The sequence below is a fragment of the Athene noctua genome, chromosome 1, assembly GCF_965140245.1.
Source record: "Athene noctua chromosome 1, bAthNoc1.hap1.1, whole genome shotgun sequence".
NCBI lineage: Eukaryota > Metazoa > Chordata > Aves > Strigiformes > Strigidae > Athene > Athene noctua.
Window position 1 is genome coordinate 108,984,570 of NC_134037.1, and position 24,506 is coordinate 109,009,075.

Below are 24,506 nucleotides of genomic sequence, written 5' to 3' on the forward strand. Positions count from 1 at the left end.
CTTAGCCTGTTTGTGAGACTAGAGGTATGAAAATAAAAGAAAATACTTGTCACAAGTAGCTTTCCATTTTATCAAATAGGCAGCCAGCCAGTTTCAAGCTGTGTCCCAGTTTCTTTGACATAAAGCAACTGGTGAGTAGTAATGTATTAATATATGTGAGCGCCATGGGAATGCCTTGCCTGCATCAGTGTTTAATTTTTATTGAGCCTCAGCCTCACTGTGAACAGAAAATGGAGCATTTTAGCTAATTACAGACTCTGTGTTCTTAAGGGATTGGCTTGCTTCTGGTTCACTTAAACAGTTTGTTAATTCAGCCTCTTCTTCAAAGTTCTCTGGGGACACATTATTTTTAATTGAGAGATTGTGTGCAAGAAGAGGAAGATGCAGTAACTACAGAGATTTGTAGTTTTCAAATCTGACAATCACTAAAAATAGCTTTAGTTTATGTAGTGTAAAGGATTCACGGTTCGGGAAGATTCTGGAAAAACAGTAAAAAAATGAGTGCCAGCTATACAGATACGGGAAAATAGCAGTTAAGATGCTTTCAGCAAGCACTAAATATATCCCTCATTATAACATTGTGTGGCTTTAGGTCTGTTTCTATGAAACAGCTACATATCTGTTTTCCTATGTCTTGAAGTCAGATAATTAAAGGGCTTTGAAAACAGTGATATCTTGCTATTTATGACATTAGAACTTAATGCTTAAGATATGCTGTAAATCTGTTTTTTAAAGAGGTTGTAGGCAGGCTATAAAAATATATTAGGTCTCATTATATCCTGGTTTTAGAAGGGGTTCTTGAGAATTATTAAATGGGCATATAATATGTCATATAAATCTGATCCTAGTGGGCAAAGAGTTTCTTAAGGATGGATTTTTTGGTTTTATCTCCAAAATACTTGGAGAAGACTATTAACAAACTGTGACCAGGTATGTGATATGTCATGAGATACTATAGAACTTATCTACATTTTCCAAAATAGAATGGAGGATGTAATTGTTCCACAGCCAGGCATTTTCTGAGATTTGGTTTGGGGAAAATGTTTCTATATCATTAAAACAAGTAGGATCATGTGAAGTAGATATATACGGTGTTGACATGTGTACATGCATGTACACATGGGTACATGTTTTTATGGTGCTATAGAATGAGAATTAGATCAGCCTAAGTTTTCTGCTTACTGAGGGATGATTAATTATGTATAAAGAAGCTAAGAATTTTATATAGCCATGGTCAAATCTGTTCTATCCTGAAGTAAATGAGAGGGAGGACTTATGTTCTGAAGCTAGCACAAAGCGAGGTTCTCTCAGGATACAGGTATCTCATTTCATTCAGTGGTGTGTTTTGGGGGTCTTATAGTATATATATGAGTTCATCTGTGTGCTCATTAAATTGTTGAATGTTCACCAGTGTCCACTGTGTGGCCGTTGGTGTGTCGTACAAGTGTTACGTGATTCACATAGGACATACACTAGTTTTGGTGGATGCTGTGGAGTCTGTGCTCTCTTGGTAAACTGCCTTTGTTTCTCTGAGGATATGTTTACATGACACACTACAATGCCGTACGGAGAAACACAAGCTAGTTGTGAATGAGCTGCCTTGAGCTAGTGGAAACAGTACAGGATACAGCAGTACAGGCTTCTTGGGCTCATTAGCCCTGCTGAGGAGTGGGATAGGTGAGGTGTGCCATATAGGTCTACCATGATTTTTGTGATTGAATATTTTGGTGGAGTTATTAAAATATATTCAGTTAATGGTGACCACAATATTATATAATTGCAGATGCATTTCAAGAAATCTACCTACCTGCTTGATTCCTGTTGGATATACTTATTTTAGCACTAAGGACAATTAGGAATTTCCTAGATTAAAACACAACCTATTTCATTAATCAACCACTGTGATATTATTACTTTACCTTTGAGGAAATTTAAATTAAGTTGTGTCTAGGTTATGCTCTGTAATTTCTGAATTAGACTGATAAATCCTTACTAAGGAGGAGAGTTGATTGAACTTGCTTCCTGCTCAGTGAGTGTATTTAGACTTCAGTCTGCTCATGCCAAGCACTGTGTCCAGATCCAGTCTCAGGAGAGGTTTCGATATGATCCCAAGAGCAAGATTAAGACACAAATGAGGTCAAATGCCATATACCCAGAACAGGTTTTTATTACTAAAAAAGTGAAGAGGGGTAGCAATAGGCAGAATGGAAGAAAAAGACAGAAATCAGGCAAAGATGCAAGATGGGGCTGCAAGAATAGACACCACCGTGGATCCAGCGGCGTCCCGTTGGTCCTCAGCCTTCAGTTCTTCTGTGGTGGGTGCGCATGGATCTGGCTTCGATGATGGATGCACCCTGAGCAAAATTTTCTGCTGCCTTTTTAAGTTCATCGTATCTGCTGATTAGCATATCTGGCCACGTTTAGGTTTTTTTCTCTCTGCTCCCACAGGTTCTGTTGCATCTGGCTTCTGGGCAGGAACGTTTGCCTCTTGTCAGTTCATTAGCAATGCAGGCATGGAGTCTGGCCCGCACAACAGAGCCACAGAGGGCTGCAGGATGGAGCCAGCTCAGTACACGTCTGCCCCTTTGAGGCTTGTCTAAGGAGTCCGACAATGCAACCGCAAAGAAGTGGGGGGGTGCATCCTTCAATACACTCCTACTTCTCTGGGCAACATCCCCCAGAGCAATTCACAGGCCGCAGCAGCTTCTCTTGGAGAGAAAAAAAAAAATTTGCACAGACACAAACAAACTTTGAGACAGTCATATGACATTTCAGTCTCTCACTGCTGAACAATATAAGTGACCTTTCTCAAATTATCAGCAAATATTTGTTTTTAAACCCCATTAAGCTAAAGTAAGAGTGATTTACAAACAGCAGAACTGGAACTTACCTGGGAGGGAATTGAGGTAGATAAAAGACAGACTTTTACTCATTTTCCTGCAGTAGTGGAGCATTTTAGTTAAGTTGGGCATAAAATTTGTGAAACTGCAAGTGTAAGAAAATATTGTACCAGAGCTCAATCCCTTTTTTAGTTTTATTTGGGGGAGGGTTGGGACTTTTTTTGCAAGTCCTGAAGGGATGATTGGAAGACAGCAAATCCAGCAAGAAATGTAACCACAGGCAAGGTGACATTAATCTCAAAGATGTTCCAGATGAACTTGAACTTGTCTTGAAAAATACAAACGTCTTCAAATAATCTTTTTTGAAGCAAGTTTTAACATTTATTTAGGAGTCTGGGGATTGCCAATGCTTGATCTGTTCTAGTACTTCTGTCACTCTGGTTTCCAGTGGAGCTGAATCTGAGTTGTAGTGGTGGAAATTTATTCTGTACTCAATAGTTCTGGTATTTACCAGATTCAATTCTGGTTTTTACTACTCTGCAAAAATAAATCTATCATCTTTTAAGTTTATATTCTGTAGTATATACACTAATACACATCAAAATTAAGTTTTACTATATTTACAGGTTTGAGTAAATAAATAAAACGAATGTTACCTTAAAGAGCAATTATAGAAGACATTCCATTTAAACTGAGATACTGTAAATAAAATGTAAAACCTAATGAGCATAATATATAGTCCCAGTCATCTGAGTGCCTGCATACAGTTTTATTTTGATATGTTTCCATTTTTAAATACTCTGTAAAAAAAGTCGAAATTACTTACATGTGTGAAAGTAACAGCAATTCAGAGGCATGAGTAGTCAGAAGCTTGAAGGGTTGTGGGTTAATACTACAGGTTCAACTGTAGATGGAGCATTCCAAGGAAGAAGATAAGGCTTGATCCTGTGTCTCTGTCATGCCTGTTTGTCACTATTGAATGCTCACTCAAAGCTTGAAAAAATCCCCATGATGTTTTCTGAAACGTTACTGAGCCTGTTGGATCAGCTAACAGGGAACAAGTTAGCTTTTTAGTTTTTCTTAATAGCAGATGAAAACAGTATTTTTGGAGTATGGAGGTGGTTCTACTTTATGTGTAGGTAAATATTATGGGAAATCAGATTTTTAAAAATTATCCCCATCTTTCCTTGTTTATCCTTATTCAGCTGACCATTTTTTTCCCCTGCATATTTCAGATGAAGGAGGCTGACCAATGTGCACTAGTAATTGCCATATGAAATATTTGTACTTGGACCTTGTTAGGTTCCAGACCTTCACCTACCAGTAGCTCCTACCATTGTCTGCATGTAGCACCTACAGTCAGCATACCCCTTTGGAGAGTGTCACGTGTCACGGTAGCCGATTTCAGTTGACTGATCATGTTCTTTTCTTCTTGATGAATTTTCTGGTTATTACAATGATCACTCTTTCTGTTGTTCTGCCTCATAGTCACTGACAAGCCTGAAATAATGTGATGGATTTTAAGTGTGTGTTTCTGGATATGTCAGTTGATTGCTTCAGCATGGATTTAGGGATTTATAGATGTGTGACATTCTTTTAGCCAGTCTGCAGGCTGATAGTCATTAGCAGAGTACTTCTGTAAGCCTGTAGTTTAATGTAAAGGTTATATAAACAAGTTTAGCAAATGGGATATATAATCACAAAAAAATTTCAAAGTGGTGTGTATCCATCCATAAGTAAGAAGGAATCATACTTCCTTCCTGGGACTGAAAAATCTCATAGGCAGAAGCTACAGCAATAAGACAATTAGTTCATTGCAGAACTGGGAATAGCAGGAATAGTTTTACTTTTTGTAGCACTATAAATGTTTTACAACCTCAGTAGAGATGTTTTAATTCCTCATTTAGTTACACTTGACAGAAAAAGAAAATGCTGCAGCATAGCCACATTAGAGGGGTAAGTCTGCAGAGTAAAAACATACCGGGTTTGTAGTATGCATTATATTCAGCACCTCCTAACAGTAGTCAAAATTTAGTCTTTGAAGTTTAGATGCTTGTGTTATCTGAGAGTAAACCAGAATTTTTAGTCTAATCATAAGGTATTTTTGGACTGTGGAAATAGCAGTGGAATTCTGCCTCACAGGACAAAGAGGCTGATGTTTCCAGAGTCTTGATAAGCTGCTGCTATAACAAAGATCACAAAGGGAACAAAAAATTACACCATGTGACATTTTTTCCTGTTAATAGTGATTGTTACAATGATGGAACACATGAACTTTGTTCACTGTCATTAGAGACCAAAGAGTTCATCATTGTTACTGATTTCTCAGTACGTGTTGTATTTCTTGACGTATCTAATTCTCTCTCTTTTCATACTTCATCAATATGATGAAACTGCTGAGTTTTGACTAATCAGCTGGGTAGCAGGAAAACTGTCAGGACACTTTCCTACTGAGTGACTGGAAGTGCAAACCCTTATCAAGAGACAGTGAGGATAACTTCTGAAGAATGGATATAGAATTATGTGTATAGAAAACATACTGAGGGTACCCAGGTTATTATTCAGTGTGTCTCTGTGACTCAGTGCAATATAGAAGCTTGTTTCCAAGCAGGCATTGCTGTGTATAAAACGATTTAATTAAATACTGTGTATTTTTAAAATAATTTTAATCATCTCAAATGTGCCTTCTTTTTTTTTCCCCACTCTTTGCACTGAAGTTCAGTTGTTCAAAATGGAGTTGGTTTATATCAAAAAGCTTTCTGAACATCCCTGGATTTAGGAAGGGTTTGACTTCAAGTTTGACATTCATGCTTATTGTTCATCTCTGAGATCGAATAAGAACAAAAGCAGCTGTGATAGCCCTCTGTGGGCCCTCTGTCTCTCCTTGAAGTCAACAGCTTGGAGCAATCTCTGTTTATTGCTCTGGGATGAGAAACGTGTTGATATTCAAGCATAAACCCATGTGGAATAGGCCTGGACATTGATTTGGATTTGAAGTTCTTATAATTTAGACACCATTTAGATAAAATCATCATTGTTGGTGGTTATCATCAAATATGTCTGACTTTGTGTAGAAATTCCCAGTGAAACTCAGGAGGAACCACAAAGGTCAAACTCTGAGTAGAATGAGGGGAAGAAATACAAGTTTTAGATTAGACAATTCAGCACTTGCCTTTATAGCACTTCATTTGAGCTAGTAATGCTTTACTCCTTGCAAAATCATAGTTTTCTTCATTTTGGGTTTGGCCATTACTGGGAGAGAACTGTGTCATGAGGGAAGGTGGCTGGTACATATTTCCAGGAAGTCGGGGGTGCCTTTTGATTGCATCATATAGTTTTGTCAAGATCTGAACTTTTTATTAACTGTCCTGATAAACAATTGAATATGAAACAGTTGTTCAGTGATACTTTTTTTAGAGGTTTAAACATATAATCTGTTGTGGGGACTACAGTGATATTCTGAATTAACATTATCTTATGAAAACTTGCATTTTAAAGGTGTCCTCAATAAATTCAAAAGAGTGGTTTCAGGCTGTTCTATTTGTCTTCCTTCTGGAAGAAAATATAATACAGGAGCAAATCTGCTTTTGTTGCCTTTAGGTGGAAATTCTGCTGGTTTACGTTTTGCTGCTCTAAATATTACATTCTTTTTTTATTTCCTTAGTTGGATACTTTGATCTTTGCAGGCCCTGTTGTGCTTCAGCCAGACATTCCTTTCAGCAAGACTTGGCTCTCCTTTTCTATTATGCTATCATTAGTGTTTGTGTTACAGCAATGCTTCCAAGCTCAGGTAAAGAATAAGGCCTTATTGTGCCAGGTGCTACAAAAACCACATGGTAATAAATATGAAGAGCATTTGTTTACACTCATAAGATATGTACACAACAGGAAAGGAAAGGTTGTGCGGCTGATCTGATGACAGAAATCCTGTTTTTGGAGAGCTACTTAGTTTTCTTGTTAGCAGGCAGTTTGAATCTTTTATTTTTAATTGAAGCTAAGTTTTGTTCACTGTTTTTGAGGGCTCTGATGGTTCATTGAGTTAATAATTGTGTGTAGTCTTTAATCTCTACAGCAGCTGTTCAAATCCAGACCAATCTGTAGTCAGACTCAAACTACTGTAGTCTGACTGGTGACTGTTGGGAGTAAACTATCTTGTGTCGTATGCTTGTGTGATGCTTGCTTTACAGAAATAATAATAAACATAGAAAATATAATGAGGTAGATCTCTGTCAGCATTATAGAGAGTATGAATTACACCCCCAGCTATACATATGCACATGTAATTAGCTCCTAAGCTGCCTCAGAAGAAATTCTAGAGTTTGCATGCAGGCACTGGAATAAAGGATACTGCTGTTTCTAAAGCATTAATTAGATCTGCAGATTTTGTAGGATGTAAGCTTGCCACGCTATATGTATTCCTTCAGTTAGGACTTGGATTGTAATTACAATGTCTTTCATAAAACTAAATTAATTTAAGTTCTCTCTTGTTTGAACTGACCTAGGATGTTTTTAGGTACATTAGACTGAGCATGTGTGAGAGACATAACACTGGTAAGTGTGTATTTCAATATTCGGTACTCATTTGAAAGATATTGCTAAGCTGCTATTAGATGATAAAACCAACTTTTCTTCTGGCTTTCAGAGGAACTCTGACGAGGTATTTTTATATTAGGAAAGAGTGACTTTACACTCTAAGGATAAAATTTGAAGTTAGCTAAAAATGTATTAGTACTGAATTTTTAGTTTATGGAAATTGTGACTTATGGATGAGTCCGTTTTAGACAATTTGGTACAGCATCTCTTGTTAGTCAAAAGAGGCATGAGGTAAATTTTGAATCTGCTGGTCACATAAACAACAGGGCTGTCCTTAGGTTGTGCAAGTGAAAGAAAGCATAGCTTGACAGGGGAAGTAGGGATACAGGAAAAGCAAGTAAAATGTTTTTAACTAAGTATTACACACTTTCACTAGCTCTGTGTTGGTTTAGTTATTTTCTGCAGCTTGCCTAAAAGAGGGTAGAGTTAACATATTGATAGTAATTCAAACTTGGTAGAGATTTTATTTGCATCTGGAAACATGAGGGACATGTTTTTCCCTGAATCTTGCAATAAATTTGCAGGATAGACAAAAAATGTAGGTCTTCAGTACCTTTGTTGCTGAGCTGCTGTTTCCTCTTTTGCACTCTGATAGGACATTCACTACAGATCATCTAAAAGCTTCTCTCCTTTCCTCTCTTAAATCTTTTCTGCCTACTCTTTTGTTACATTTATTATCTATGAAGAATGAAATGGGATAAAATGGGGGCATGCCCTATACAATTAGTCTCTTGGGCACCAACATAGTTTTAATTTCATCAGAAAGAGTGAAACTTGGCACAGTAGCTATTTTGCAGGCCTGACAGTAGAATTGGGACCAAAAAGCTGGCAGTATTTTTACTGTCTGCATGAATAATTCCATGAATATTCTTGATTAGAGATAGTGCATCTCTTCTTCACACTTTTTATTTTACTGTAAATATTGGTTTCATATTTACTAGAAAGTTATTACTATTGCAATAAAAATACTGAACATAATCCCTTTCATCCTTTCCTTGTATACAGTACCATATCAGGAAAGAAAGTCCTTAAGATAGGACTTGAGAATTTAGAGGAAGTATAGTGGTTTTGGCAGGCAATTCATTCACTACTGACACTCATTTATCATGTGCATTGTGCCAACACTATTTTTAGTGAAATTTACAAGTTCCTGAATTCAGCACTTCTCAAAACTTAGAACATTTTTAGCAATCATTACCTAAGGATGTCTGTGTGCTTACAGTATCCTGCTGTGTCTGCACAGGTGTTCAAAGCAGCGGTAGATGGTAAGGGGAATAGTTACAAAACTATTGCAAGAGAGAAGAGTGGCAGTCACAGTTTGGTCCTTATTCCCCTTTTACTCCAGGGAGGAAGTAATAGTTGCCAGTGCAATTCCTGGTGGAAATGGAAGTATCCTTTGAAGGGAGATACATATGGTTATTCATAATATTATTACTCATTAAAATATTTATGTATAAAACTGTTTCAGGTTAACTGACTGTATTTTGCTGTTAATCTCATCTTTTAAATGTTTATTCAATAATGAAAGTGGCAAGCAAAGTATCACCCTGTAATAGCTAACCTCTTGCTTTACAATTTAGCTTCTTCCAGTACTGTTCTGGAGGATATGTAAACATATGCCCTTACAGTATCAGAACATCGCAAGTAACAGCAGAATAAGGCTGAAGATGCAGAAAAATGTGCATGAGTAACTGTTGCCTGTAATGTACCCCTGAGAGCAGTGTACTTCTCAGCTGCTTGGAGTAATGTAATTTATGCATCTGTTCCTCAGAGCTGTGTTGAAGATATTGGCAAAATTTGACTTGCTAATGGAGTGGATGTGCTCTAATTTGGTATGCTATAAAGTAAATATTTGCATTTTAATAAAACTAAAGAAATTGGGGTTAAATCAAATGTCGCTGTTATGTTTAGCAGAATGTTCATTGTGGATTTAAGTCAGGATCAGACCCTATAAAGCCACTATGCAATTACAAAAAGCAATATAGTACCTAAAAATAGAGTGCAATGATTTTACATCATACCTGTTATATGGATGAAAATTGTTTCTGCTGGGAGTTAAATGTCCTACCTTGCATTTAGATGGTGATGTTTTAAATAAAGCTGTTAGAATAGCAGGGTGGGGATTGTCTTTACTGTGTCTGCACTGTGCCAAATCTGCTTCCTCAGACTGACAGTCTTTGCACTCCAGATACTGAAACAGCCCTTTAGTGAACACTTAGTTTTCAGCATTTATGAAACCGTCAATCTTAAGGGGGACCCCTGGGAGAAGGCCTGAGGGCCCTTCCTGTGACATGCAGATGGCTGAACTTCATTTTAATAATTGCTGAGATTTCTGCAATTGTAGACCTGCTTCTGAAATGAGAGACTGGTTTTTGAGACCCTAGCAAGCAGCTGTCGTTTTAACCAGTTTGGGGAGAGCAGTCAAAGATGACATGAACTCTTGGAGTAACCCAGCTGTGGGGCATCCTGGCGGGTTGTGTCTGAAACACAATATGGGGTAGGGCAAGAAAGTGTTTGTTACCCTATTTCGTGTCAGGGCTGTGAAAATTAAAGAAGTTCACGCTCCAGGGTTGCTAACCCAGCTTCTGTTACTGTTTCTGAATTAAGGTTAAAAAAAGAAAGGTTGTGAAGATACCTCCCTGATCCCTGCTGAGTGGAAAAGAACAGTTAGCAGAGGAGAGATACACTTGTAAGATCACAGCACATCTGCCTTAATGATGTGTCTTCCAAGGACAGGGCACTTTTTGAATTGTGCTGGTGGGTGCCAGTGCAGGCTTTATAGCGGAGAAGTCTTTTTTTAAATCCATTTTATAACCTCTTCACCTGTTGGCTGTTATGACCTCCCATAGTCTATGCAGTACAGAGATATTTATAGATATTCTTGATGAATGTCCCATGAAGACCTGATCTTCTGCTGTCACTCTTGTTAAAGTTACTATCTGTATTGTGACAAAGCTTAAATATTCTAGTCATAAATGAGCTCCAGTGGAATCTATAGATTTTAAACATAATTATCCTTATATTGCAGAAGGCAAATATGAGACAATGAGAAGTGAAATGATAGGCCTAAATATAGGTGTGTTTAGTAGCTGAGATAGAAAGAGCATCCAGAAATACTTTATTATAATATTAGATCTTGTACTGTGTTACAGATAGATATGGCGAGCTTTGTGAGAATGATAATTAGGCTCTTTGTGTTACTCATTTCGTTGTCTGGTATTTGTGCTGTGGAGTAACTTATGCTCACATCCACTTAATACTGTTTAAAAAAATTCCAGTAATGCATTAGAATGATGACATTTCCTTTACAAAACGTTGGCTTTTTGCTGATTCACTTCATTGTAATCCAGAAAGGTGGAGGGGTGAAACACATGTTATATCCTTTTTTTTGTTTATGTTCTGCGTTTGTTAACATTGTGTCTTGCATGTGTGCACCATTGCTTTCCTTCAGATAAAATGTAAACCTGTACATGTGAACTTAGTAGGTTCAGCTGCAGGTTGTTGTTTTGATGAACTGGAATCCATTTTCCAGACATTTTCTCTTCAACTAGTTGCATACATCTCTGTAACAAACTGTTAAATACTTCTAGAGGTTTGCATAACATGGTTTTGAATTGCTTAAAATGCTGTGGTTATAGGTTTGTGCTATAACAATTTAAACTATGCAACTGAATTTCTAAGTGATTGCTATAAGCAACTAGAGAACAGAGCTTGTAGAGACGCAAGCAAGTGTGGATTTTAAAAGGAGAATTGAAAGAAATTGAATTTGAAAATTTGGACTGAAAACCTTAGTATATTTACTGTGACAGCACTGTATTGGGCTCTAGGGCAGCCTTTCAGAGGAGGTTTTGGAAGTCAAGTAACTCAAATAATTTAAAGTAGATTAGAAAGATACACTAGAAAATGTATGTGGGAAGCCTTCCTGTATTTCTACAGTAAATTTTATGTGTTTCATACAGTGAAGTGCAAGCAGTATGTTTAAAACTGTTGTAAATGTTAAGATGTATGGTCTGTGTATTTAAGTTACACACAGTTGACCCTGCTTCCTTGGTTTGTGCAACAGCAGAAGCAAACAGATACGATTTATTGGTTTCAACGTGTGTACATTCTACATAGGTGCCCGGTCTGGGCTAATGCACATGCTGCTACTATTTTCCTGTGTGTTTCTGCTCCCCCCCCCAATTTGCTTGCATTACATTTCTGACTTTTGGTCGATGTTGTTCAATTAGCAGAATTTCAGTCATGTAAATAATTGTCTCCCTTTGGTCTCACAATGCCTTTAATTCAGCAGTTTATACTCCTCAGTAACTCCAGTTAGCTCTGGCAGGCTCTGTTAGGATCAGCTATAGAGTGTAATTAAAGTAACTCTTGTGTTCTGAAATCCTTGGGTGCATGTCCATCCCCTCTTTCCCTGCTACCTATGAGGAAAAATTCTACATGTCACCTTTAGCAAAGGGATATGGTGGCAAAAAGCAGCAAAGTGAGCACCACAGGGGCAAGCTGCAGCCATCCTTAGTGGAAGTAGGTGCAGCAGCATTAGCCACAGCAATAAAGCAGCATGCACTTAGATCAGGGCCGATTTGGGGCTCTGGAGTGATTCAGTGCATGCATGGTATTTTCAGTTTCTTGTTGCTTTTAGGTGGATGGAAAAGGGCTTGTGTGTTTGTAAGGTGAACAACTTGTTTTCCACTTGGGTGATCACCAGAGCTCTTACATTAGGTGAAGGAGATTCAACCTGCACTTTTCTTCCATTTTTTTCCTGCCATCTGTGGGGTGAGAAGGTAGGCATTCAGAAGGGACGTTGTCTTGGCCTTCAACAGCGTAATGAAGACTCTCAGAAACCCTGGGAAGGGTAGAGTGTCTAATGGCTGGCAATTTCTGGGTATGCTGTAAAATCTGTGATTACAGTATGGAGGCTGGCATGCACAGATGGAGACAAATGCAGACTCAGAGTCTTTTTGGGGAAGAAACAGCAGTTCTGTGAGAATTACTGTTATTGTGTAGCACTTGGGAGTATTGGTACTAAGCAAAGTGCTGGAAAGGAGCATGAGGTCTTGACACTTCAGTGGCTTAGCAGTGACTGAGAAAACGGTTTGATTCACTTGTTGCAGTTGATTTGCTAAGCGTCAGAATTTAATAGCACTGATGAAAGGAGATTACTATTCCTTCTATAATATCTTCCCAGTTTTGGTTTCTGCAAGGTATTTCATGTGTCCTGTTTACTGTCAAGACAAACTATAAGAGTCGTTCCATGTAAAAATGACACAATGTTCTGTAAAAGCAAAATTACCTTTGAGAAGGAGGTGTCCATATGTAATAAACAGAATAAGGAGGAGAAGTACTGACAGAAAAAGGTGGCTTTATCTTTTGTATAAGAACAACAGAATATATTTAGGAAATAAGAAACTGAATAAAATTATTTAGGACTGAGCCTCCCCCGAGATGCCCTTTTGCAGTTGCTATCTACAGAGATCTTTGTATTCCTGTAAACACAAAGAAACTGCTGACAGGTGCTTAGCTTCAGTGCTTGCTTTCCCATGCTTTAGCCAAACCTAGATGTCTATACATAGCAAAGCCTGCCTTATTTTCTTTGGAATTAGGGGGGAGGAATCTATCTACCTGTGCATGTATGTGTGCACTACTTTGAATGTATTGAATATTTATGGTGAGATGGTAATAGTATGAGTATGGTATCTACTTAAGATTTTACATTTTAAATGCAAATGATGGATTGTTAATAAGGATTTTGAATATTTACTGGTATGGTTGTTTACTTAACTATACATACCAGAGCAAAACTTAGAAAGGTATAGTAGTTTCTTTCCCTTGCTTATGTTATAGCAAAAGATGTTTCTGATTAGCAGCATTTTGGGCTAGAAGCTGGCGTCCTTTTCAGTCTTTCCTGTGGTTTTCCACAAGTAAATGTCAGCCAGCAGAATTTCTGGTGATAAATTTGTAATGCCATTAGCTTGGGACTCAAAGCAATCAAGTTGCAGCCCTTAAGAAAGAACTGTGTTGCTTTGCCAGTTTCTCTTTCAACTGCGTGTTCCATAACCATCTCAAGATGGTTAGAAAACAGAGGTTGTCTTCTGAATCAGGGTGTTCCTGGTTCAAAATAGAAGTATAGTGTTTATATCCCAAAATGTTTACCATCTGACAGCTTCATACACTCCCCCAGGAATGAATTAAAAAGCTTAGTTTAATTCCTGTTGCACAGATATCTGTATCACAGTGGTTACTGCTGTAGTTGACTACCTCAGCAGGAACAACAAGGATTGACTGTTGCTTGTTTCTCAGCCAGCTTTCTTCTCTCCAGGAGCCAAAGCCCGTGTTTGCTAAAGTTGATTGAAAGTTTCCATTGGTTTTGGAGGGCATCGTGTCAAACTGCAGGATGATTCTTAGAGCCAAGAACTGAGGCAGTGTTATTTTTCAGTTATTTAGTTACTCAGTTTACTTTACCTCACAAGCCTTGCTATTAGTGGCTTTCTACACTTTATGCTTTCAATTCTCTCACCTCCTTTTAGATTTGGACTCTTAGGTAAATCACCTGAATAAAAGCTGTAATTGGCTTTGTGGGCTGGGCTTTGTTTTCTTCTTTGCATTAATTGTCTTCAGAAACAGGGATCAGCACTGATCCTTCATTTATTTATGTCCACGGCAAAATATCACTCCAAGAAAAAGGTGCAGAGACATAAATGACCCATTTGTTATTCTGTCAAAAGCATAGGTAGATTTAATTTACACCAGAAACTGTGACTGTTTCTGAGAGTTCACTGCTTCCTTTGTTTTCTTTCTAGCTCCACAGCAGATTTCTCCTTTTGTTTTGCTTTTTAAGCTCTGCATAATTTTCACCATGGGTTTCCTTCCGTGTTATTACCAGCCAGGCATGATCAGGCACCAGGGTTGTGTTCTTGCTAAGTATGTGGACTGTGTTGAAATCAGAAATCAAATACGTGATAATGAATGTAATATGCTTTTAAGTGTTGTGATGTTTAGTGGGTAGATGTACATCATGAAGACCTTTCTTGTCTGCAATTTGTGATGAAGATGAATCATTCTTTAGGGAAAGGTTATAGTCATGTTGTAAATCACATTCTAAAAATGAAAAAAAAAAAATCCAGCAGTGATAAATAACTACCATCTGGAATCTGAACTATGTAATTGTATTATGATTTGTCATCCACATAAACTTTTGAGAATGTTTAAGTTGAAGGCGTAGACACAGAGATAACCGAATGTGTTAACTACTTCAAGTAGTGAAGTTAAATGAAAGCCAAAAAAAGATGTTCCATGTGAGGTGGAAATACTCCTAGAACCAAGAAGATGAAAATCATTGCAGCAGAGCTGTATGGGATTAGGTAGGCATTGGGAGTAGCTGTATAGTAGTAGGTTTTACATTGTTTTCAAACACAGGTCTCACTTTACTTAATTGACAGATGAAAATGAATTTACATCAGAGGAAGCCCCTCAAATGCTTTTTGTGATTTAACTTTGGTTGATGTAGCTCCAGTATGCAGCAAGAGGTGCAGATGAACTGTGTATGGGATTGGATAGCTTTGAGAAATATGTACTGCTGGAAATTAATCTCTTCTGTGACTTGAAGTAAAGAAATAGAGATTTCTGAGAAAAGGCATTGGAAGAAAACAACAGAAGAAAGCCAGCTAAGAAATGAGAAAGCAGTGAAAAAAGAAAAATGCCTTTAGAAATAACTACTCTGAATCAACATCACAAATTTCTTCTTCTGCCAGCTGCCCACTCACTTTCTCTTTTAATAGAAACAATCATCTTGGGTCTGAAACAAGGAGTGTGAGGAGACATGGATTTACTGAGGAAATGAGTTTACTGTCTTAGTGGGTTTTAGCTGGCAAGACTGACTTAGTAATGGATTTGATCTCTTTAGGGTGTATATAACATATCAAAATTGTAGAAGCAGCCTTTTATTTTTCCAAGGACACTCCTGCAATATAGAAGTGAAGCTTCAGTAATAGTTTTATTATTTCCTTTCTGAATGCATCAGTAATGAAGCAGTTCTTTAAGAACTCTTTTACAGACACTCATTTAGTCTCACAATGTTTCTGTGAGGGAGGCAGTAATGTAATCTCCATTTTGTAGACAGAAATCTGGAGTACCAGCTAAGACAGTAAGTGATTTGTCCCAAGCCTCCCAACAAGCCCCTGGAGTACGGCCATGGTTAGGGCCTGAACAAACCTCACACTATCTTGTACTCATTGCTCATAGCCAAGCCGCCCTGTCAACTGAGTTATGTCTGGGGACAGACACAGGGAAGACTAGCAGAGATAGTTTGTTTTCCAAAAAACTGCTTAAGTGGCTAAAATCGAAGAGGTGTTTTACTGACATCTGTTATTTCCATTCCTTTCTTTTTAGCTGGTGTTGCCGGAGTACTCTATCCATAGTCTTTTCTGCATAATGTTTTTGTGCGCTCAAGAGTGGCTGACACTGGGGTTAAATGTTCCTTTGCTTTTTTATCACTTCTGGAGGTAAGCGCATCTTTTATATGCTGACTGCTTGTTAGCCTTATTTGCCAGCTCGGCACACACGCAGATTGTATGAATTATAAAGTGCAGTGATAGGAGTATGGCTGAGTATCTTTGCCTAGAAGCTTTTGCCTAGAAGCAACTGAAACTTACAAAAAGTAAAATATTTTTCATGAATATTTGGGATGGGTAAAAAAACCACATAATAATATAAACGTGACTTTCAGTTACTAACTTAGATAAATATTCTGAAGACTGTCAGGGTGCACCCATCACAACTGAACGAAAACTTGGAAATTAAATAGGCTGGAATCTGAAAGGGGAACTTGGTGAGGCTCTAAATACTTCAGAGATAGGGAGTTGTAAGGCAGTTCATATCTGAAAGGTTTTGGACCTATTCATTCAGCCCTAGCCAGAAAACCTTTCCATTGGAGTTGTGAAACAGAGACTGGACAGGTTGATGGAATTTTGCTTCTCATCTTTGTTGGCAGCTTTATGCTTTCTTTTTCTAATATAAAGTAAGTTGTTTCTTGCTGTACAGTAGAGAGTTTCTGTTCTGCAAGAGAAGTTGCTCTTAGAGACTCTTGGAGTAGGGATTGCGGTAGGTGAAGAGCTGTTGTCTTCACCCTGCCCACATGAAAAAGTGGGGAGTGTTTCCACTCTGGATCTCTGCTATGTGTTTATATTCGCCTCTGCTATGTGTTTATATTCACTGAGGAGCTTTCAGACTTGATCACGTAAGACCTGTTGTTGAGCAGCTTTAATGTTTTTTGGAAGGGCAGTGCAGGTGCTGCTGCTGCATCTTCCTCTGCATTCCAGTGGAGGATCAGCCTTCTGTTGCCTCTGAAGATAACCAAGAAAGAGACATCAGTTTTTGTGGCTGTCAGTCTGGAGTCTTCACTAGTTTTGCATTTCCACAGTGTTTGTAGAAGCACAGGTTATTTTTGTCTGTCAGGTTCTCTTTGTGTTACAAAGATACGTGTGGTAGCATATATCTCCTGTTGTGAAATAGCTTGAGAATAGTTCTGTAAAAAAGGCAAAACCATTATCTCAACAAGGAAGTAAAAACTAGTAGCTTTTTTACACTGTTTTCTGCAAAAGCTTGGTAGTAATAGAGAGGCATATGATAAAGTGTATTATTCAGAAGTTAGAGTACCAGTATAGTCTGCAAAAAGCTAAATTATGTGAAGCTATGAGTGCTTTTCTCCCTATTGGTTGGGTGCAGCAAAAATAATAATGTTTTATGGTGCTGTTTCACTAAGGGCTAACATTGTCACGTTGTATGACAATAATACTGGTTTTTAAAGTTTTTATAAACAAATTAAAAAAAATTTATGTCCAAGGTGAAAATCGTCAGACTCTAAATAATGGTATCAACCTTTGGTGAGAACTTTTGATTGTCTTTGTTTCCACGATTCTCCATATGCTTTGCTGTAATTACTCCATAGTTTCTACTGGTTTATCTACAGACAGGTTTTAGTTCATTGTGTGAAGTCCTGCACAAAACCATGGGAAGATACTGTGTAGTATCTTCATCTCAATGAAGATAATTAAGCAAGGTCTCACCTGTGGTCTCTGTAAAAGAATTTGTAATGTTATTAGAGATTGTAAGTGGATGTGACTAACACTGTAAGGGAGGAAGGCAAAGTTGTTGTGAGAACATTTACTTACCAAGTTTGCTGGTGGTCACTTGTTTGGGGCTTTTATATCTACCTGGCTGTCTGTTTATTTATCTATCTATCTATAAGCAATCCCAGCAATCTTCAGTGTTTACATTACTATTTCAAAGCAACATAAATAGCAATATTTCATCTGATTCATGCTAATCTTAAAGCAGCTCATTAACCGTTGTTGGGGTCTTCTTTTTGGTTTGCTTTTGCTTTTTACTGCAAAGTAACAGACAAAAACTCCTTTACCAAAAAAAAAAAATAAATTCTTTCCTCAGGATTTTCTCAAACATCCAGTCATTGCTGAGAATAATCAGAAATTTCTCCTATGTAAGAAGAAAAACATTTTCCAATTAAAATTATTTGGATAAAAAATTTTTGGGCAGTGCTATGTGTAGAAAACATTAGTCAGCCAGCTCTTATATTACTCCTTATTGACTTTTTTCCATTTCAGAGTTGGAGGAACTGAGCTATCAGTTGGTTGAGACTGTCACCTTTCATCATGTCTGAAATCAGTTGTGTAGATGCAGTTAAAGCCCAGTAATCCTTCCTCCATGCTGTGATCACAAGCTGCCACATATTGTCACTCACAATATGTTAGTTGTTAGTGAGTGAGCCAGAAATAACTATATAGGAAGGGGGTATGTTTCAATCTAAAGAATTAATAGAACACAGAAAGTCCACATTCATGAGTTGCTCGGTTTTATAAGAACAGTCTTTTAACAATGTCTGGAAATAGAGGTTTGAAAAAGAGAGGAAAATTCCTCCTATAGCATAGAGGATGTTTCCTCTGAGCTGGTGATCAGTAGGGTGTATATCTGCACATATTTAATACAGAATATTACAGAGTCATTCCATATGTCTTCTCCTGCTCTTTCAGGTATTTTCGTTGCCCAGCAGATAGTTCAGAGCTAGCATATGATCCACCTGCAGTCATGAATGCAGATACCTTGAGTTACTGTCAAAAAGAGGCCTGGTGTAAGCTAGCTTTCTATCTCCTTTCCTTCTTCTACTATCTGTACTGGTAAGTCTGGTCATCTCACTGAGGCAGTAGTAGCTGCTTTTCAGTTGGCATGTGAAATTGTATTTAGGAATGACTGGAACCAATTGGCCCATTTCCTTAACCTTTATAAAACTTGCTTCTGATCTTGATTCAGGGAAGCATGCTTACTTACAGAAGCATGTGCTTACATCTGCTGAAACCTCAGTACAGAATATTAACTGTTTATCTAAGGCCTGAGCCAGGCCCCAGGGACAACCCAAGGAAAAAATTTTTGCTCCTCTACATAGTCTCTTAGGATGGGTGAAATAGCAAATATTATGATAATGACATTACATCAAATGACAATGATAATGTTCTTATGAGTCAAGAGAATTATAAGAAAAATACTACATCTGCTGGTGTAGTGGTGCTCAAGATGGTAAGTAAATGGGTAGGTAGGTGGTGGGTAGGAACATGGGGTGCATCATGCCTGTAGTCATTCCTACACACTCCCTTTGATGACAGGGTAAGTCCGTGCGTGGTCCAAACCCCTAATTTAAGTACATTCTTGAAGATACACACCCCAGTCGTGTGTTGACCCCCCTGCCCCTTTCAGCTATCAGATGTCCTTAGGGCACAGTCAGAAATGCCCAGTGCAAGAATACGTGAGGATCATGTTTAAGGTAAGGCCTTGGCAGAATCCGTGTGCTTTTAGTCATCCTTGTAATCACACCATAAAACTACTTGACAACAAAGGTTAACCCACTTTTAATGGAGGTGGTTTTCTATGATGCCTTTCTTCTGCTCCTTCCATAATGTATTTGTGTAGAGTGCCTCTTCAAGACAGTCTTGCATGCAGTAATCCCTCTGTCAGTCGGGTTTATACACTGGTGGAAGAAGATAAATGTCATTTCTCCTTTGATTACCAGTTCCTTTGCTGTTCTGTTGTTCCCCATATCCTGAGGAGTCATTGCTGCAGGTTTTTGTTTCTCAATATTACTTTTAAATGCTATTGAGAACAAAGTTTTCTGTCCTCATGTGCATGTGTATGTGCTTGTGTCTGCATACATGAGAGGGAGAAAGAAAGTAGAAGGGCCCAGACTTACAGAAGCTGGTACGTGTCTGACTCACACTGAGATGGATGGGGCATGAGAATCTGAGCAGTTTAAGATCCGGTAGCTTTGTGGGTTTGGGCTGTGCACCTTTGCCTGCCAGTCCTCTTCATGGGACTGAGAGTGGAAAGCATGGCAGTTATGCTAGACAAGCTCTGTTGGTAGTGCAAGGAGAGATGGCAAGGCATGGCTTGAGAGAGAAGGATTTTTAGCCCCACTTTTTTGTGATGGCTAAAAGACCCTGTCAAAATCAGCTATGCAGTGTGGTCTAGCATTTCTGCTGGGACTCTTCTGTTGTGCAGCTTCCTCTGAGCCCTGCTTTCTTCATTCTAAAATGTGGCCATAATCCAAAATCCACTGCTTGGTGCTAAATAAAATAGTATTAATTACATTCATTTTTGCTGTGCTTTCCAGGGTATTGTCAGAATTAGAATTGCAGTAAAATGGAGCCGTGGCAATATATTCTGATTTCTTCACTTTTCAGAGTTGCACTTAATATGTATGGATTCACTCCAGCTGGTGTCTGCATTTTATGTTTCTTCTACTGCAAGGTTTTTTTTTCCAAAGGAAACAAAATAATGCAGTTTCATGGGAAACCTTGCTTGTCCTGCTGAGAGTTGCTGGTTGAAGTTTCAAACATCAAACATGCTAAAGCAAAATGATTTTGTTTCTTCACTGTTCAAATTCAGACATCAGACTGCACTTTAATAAGCTCAAACACAGCTTGTGGTGCAGTAGGATTTCGATAATGAATTTGTTATTTCTTAAGTGCTTTTTGATACCCATCTTGAATACACCATAATTAAGATGCTTTAGAGAGATAGAAAGAATGCAAAGGAAAGCACAGGCCATTACAGTCAGACCTGAGGAACAGACAGTAGAGGGTTATAAAAATCAAAGTGCTCTGTATGCTTCAAAAGGATACTTTCATATTGTGTCTTTCTTTTACATTCAGCATGATCTACACTTTGGTGAGCTCTTAACTGAAAGATCATCATTAAAGACTGAAAACAGCAAAGGCTGGAGGTGCAAGAATGAGTGAGCCAAGGGATGCATGATTTAAAAAAAAAAAAAAAAAAAAAAAGGAAGACTTTGAAACCAAGAAGTAAATAGAGTGCATGAAACAGACACCCAGCAAGAAGAAGCAGAATAACACGGGAGAATGGCTGAGTTAACTGTGTTTGTCTCAAGTTTCTCAATGTGTTGCAGTAGATGACTTTGAAAACCCAAACAAAAAAACCACAGCAAGGTGGGCTAAGTTACTCAACTATTTACCTTTCCAGGGTTAATGCTGCTTGTTTTAGTGGATTCATTATAAACTATAGTCCCTACTATATTCCAGGGAGCAAAGCTTCTTTTCTTAATGACTGTTCTGGACTGAGGAAGCGGAGGGCAAGATCACCTTACACAGAATGAACAGCTATACAACATGTTCTGAAAATGAGCACCGACTGGAGTTCAGATAAGAGTGACTGTTCTGCAGGGATGTTCGCATGACACTAATCAAGCAGGGATGTCAGATCTTGTGGAATGTCTTCGGTGTTGGTTTTTTTTTTTAAACCCATAATAACGATAACAAAAGAATTGGCAGTTGCAGTGTTCTGTTTTGTAATGATATGCTATTCCTGTAGGTGAATATCCAATGTATTTCTGTACTTCATTTGTGATGCACCAGTAACATACAGTGATGTGTATAAATACATGGGATTTGACCTAATAACAGTAAGCACTAATCAGAATACTGTTCCTCTGACTGAAAAAAAAAAAAAAGTAACAAATATTAAGGAGGATTGTAACATAGATATTATACTCATCACAATACTGGATAACAAAATACTGGACCAAGTAATCATGGTCTGTAATTCTGTTTTGCAGCTTTATTTCTGATGTCAAATTTAAGCTGAAACAAATGTACAAAGTGTTTTTGTCTTGTATGAGGTTTGTATTGAAAGATGTTCAGTTTTTTATAATTTAAAAGTTTTTAAATTTTATCATATAATTCTAATTTAAATTCAAATATATGGGCTGTATATGTTTATATATATATGTATATACAAATGCACATCTACATAAATACTCACAAACCATTTACATTTTAGGTTAATCTGTTTGATTGACAGGTCAGAGGCATCAAGTGTCCAGAACTGCTGCTAAATATATTTCAGCGCTGAACCTAGTGGACCAGGGCTGGTTCCCTCAAAGTCACTAAGGTATTTCAATGCAGCCACTGGTGCTCTGAGTAGTAGGCAAGCTTGTAAGATCAAGACTAACACCAGTGCATGCACAGAGACCACTTGGATCTTGCATTGTGAATGAGCTAATAATGTTGCAGAGAACAATGCGGAGAGGCCCATCTGTACCTCAGCTTGGTTACAGCTGGTCTTGTTAGCACTAGCTCATTGTTGACCCTGCTGAATTTGGTCTGGCTATTGAAAGCCAACAGATTGTTCCTGGACCAAATTCTGAGGACTTTTTAGTCTGGGCACAGGATTTCATCAGGAGAGATGCAGTCTCCTGTTCAGGGCTGCCTCTGTGCTAGCATACTGTGTTTCAGAGCACAGTGCAGAAGCAGTGCCTGAATGGAGTCTTCTCATATCTGGCAAGATCCAAACTGAGCTGGAGTTACTGCATGTGTACTGTGCCAAGACTCTTTCTGCTTTCATCTGGCTACGTTAACAAAATTAAATCCTGTTAGCCTGCAAAGCACAGTTGCTGCCTGCAAACTGTCTGCTCCTGGACCATGCCAACTCCCAGCTCGTGCCTGGGTGTTGCTTGGAAGAGTACTACCTGGCCTGCACAAAAATTATGCTGGGGTCATTCAAACAATATTTAGATGATCAGGTTGTCCCAAGTGCTGGCATTCTTTAATTTACAAGTACAGACATAACCAGTGGGTCTTACTGGATGTAGTTTAATTTCTTACAACATAGCATTCCCAGTTCTGGAAGCACACGACAAGACTGCCAAATCAGGTTACTTGGGAAGCTAATTGGGGTTCTGGTGGTTCATTAGTTTGGATTGCACACACTACAGAAGTGGCTAAACTGCCTTCAAAATCACCTGCAATACAGATGCATTCGCTTGGAGTGTGCTTGAGCTAAGGAAGTTTGCTGGGTCATTACAGACCTGACTGATAAAGCTCTACTGCCATTAGTTAGCCATTACGTTAATGCACAACCCATAACAAGCTGATGATTGTCTGTAACTGAATTCCTTCTCTATATCCTAACTAAAGCATCTAGTTCTACAGAAGTATAGGAACTAGATTCACAAGAACAAATCACAGTGAGTAACTTCTAGGTATCTTGCTACTTCATAAAACTCTCGACTCTGAGCAGGTAACTGAATCTTTTCATGCATCTCTCAGGACATGTAGGAGGTGGAAAGAAATTAATTCAGGTTTCCTATATTCCATATATGTACTTCAAAGTCAGTTTCATCGAAAGGCCTGGAATTTTTTCATGAGGTTGGACGGGTGAAAGTATGATCGTGTCTTTCTTGAAAACACACCATTTTCAGATCCTGAGATTTAGGCATGAGCTAGACTGCTAGCAGGTCAGTAGCCTGCCCACAGGGCTGGGTAGAAGCTCTGTGAGTTTTTGTAACTGTGATTGGCATCTAATTCTTGACTTTGCACAAGAGGCACTTAAATGCGTAGGTCTTCTGAATGTAGCTTCAAGGAAATAATACTTGAATGGATGTGCTGGGTCACTTGAAAGAAGTTTTCAGTTTCAGGCAACTTCATCAATAGACTTCTGAAACTTCACTTGAAAGCAGAACAGTTTGTTTGATCCCACTAGTGCTATAAGCAAGCATTTCCAGGATCTCACTGCTCTGGTACTAGAAAGTATTTCCATGTTTCCAGAGCTAATTTATTCCTTGATAATTTAGTCCACTTGCTTTTTAGCCACATTAGCCTAAATATACTTTATCTCATGCTGCTTATATATATTTATATATATATATATATATATATATATATGAGCAGTCCTTTCCAGCCTCCATTCTGTTCAAAGTGAACTGTCTTTTTTTTGATCCTCCCATAGTAAAGCTCTTCATTCTCCAGGTTTTTAAAGGATTTCTCTGTTGTCTTTCTGGTCAAATTAATATTTCTTAAAGGTGGATGATCACAGATGTTCAGAGTATTCTGGAGAGTATCTTACCCTAACTAGTCCTTATGGACTAGTTCTAATGGACAGTGAAAGCTAACATTCTCAATTCTTTCCAATAAACCTTATTCAAAAAAGTAATCCCACAGCTCTCAATAGCATTTTGTTTCTCTTCAAGCAAAATGTAATTTAAAGTCAATGGAAAAATTGTTTAATATGGGGATATTTTCCCTTTCACTGAAGTTAGTGAAGCTTCTCCTGAGCAGAAATGATTTATGAAACTGGCCAAAGCGTTAGTTGGAGGAAGTTTAATGTAAGACAGAACCAACCAAGAACACCCAAGTCCAACCCAGAACACAAGAGCAATGAGATCTTCTAGAGCGTCAGTATCAAGGAGCTAGTAGTGCTGTGGACTTCACAGACAGCAGAGTAAGATACAGCCCTCAGCACGTTCCTGGCTTTATGTTGTTACCCAGGTGGGTTGCAGTATCTTGCTGGGTTACTCCAACAGACTATGACCGCTTGGCTACAGTCCAGTGCTAAACCATTACATGGTGGTGCTGCTGTAGTGGCAGGTAGACTTCGATACTGTATTCATACTGCTATTCAAATCAGTGATTTTCTTACACTGACAGGCTTGTCTCTCTGGATTTGTCAAAGGGTACAAAGTACATTTTTTTTCTAAAGTCAAATCGCTCTGTTATATAA

General features: G+C 38.2%; 1 protein-coding gene across 1 annotated transcript in view; it reads left to right on the plus strand.

Moving 5' to 3' along the window:
• CNIH3 (cornichon family AMPA receptor auxiliary protein 3) overlaps positions 1–21,621 on the plus strand; it is a 51,851-nt gene extending 30,230 nt beyond the window's left edge. The window contains exons 4-7 of the mRNA XM_074926381.1: positions 15,819–15,931; positions 18,476–18,619; positions 20,645–20,938; positions 21,032–21,621. Coding sequence (XP_074782482.1) covers positions 15,819–15,931; positions 18,476–18,619; positions 20,645–20,672 — 285 coding nt within the window. The 3' untranslated portion in view covers positions 20,673–20,938; positions 21,032–21,621. The remainder of the gene's footprint in view (positions 1–15,818; positions 15,932–18,475; positions 18,620–20,644; positions 20,939–21,031) is intronic.
• Positions 21,622–24,506: the final 2,885 nt, after the last annotated feature.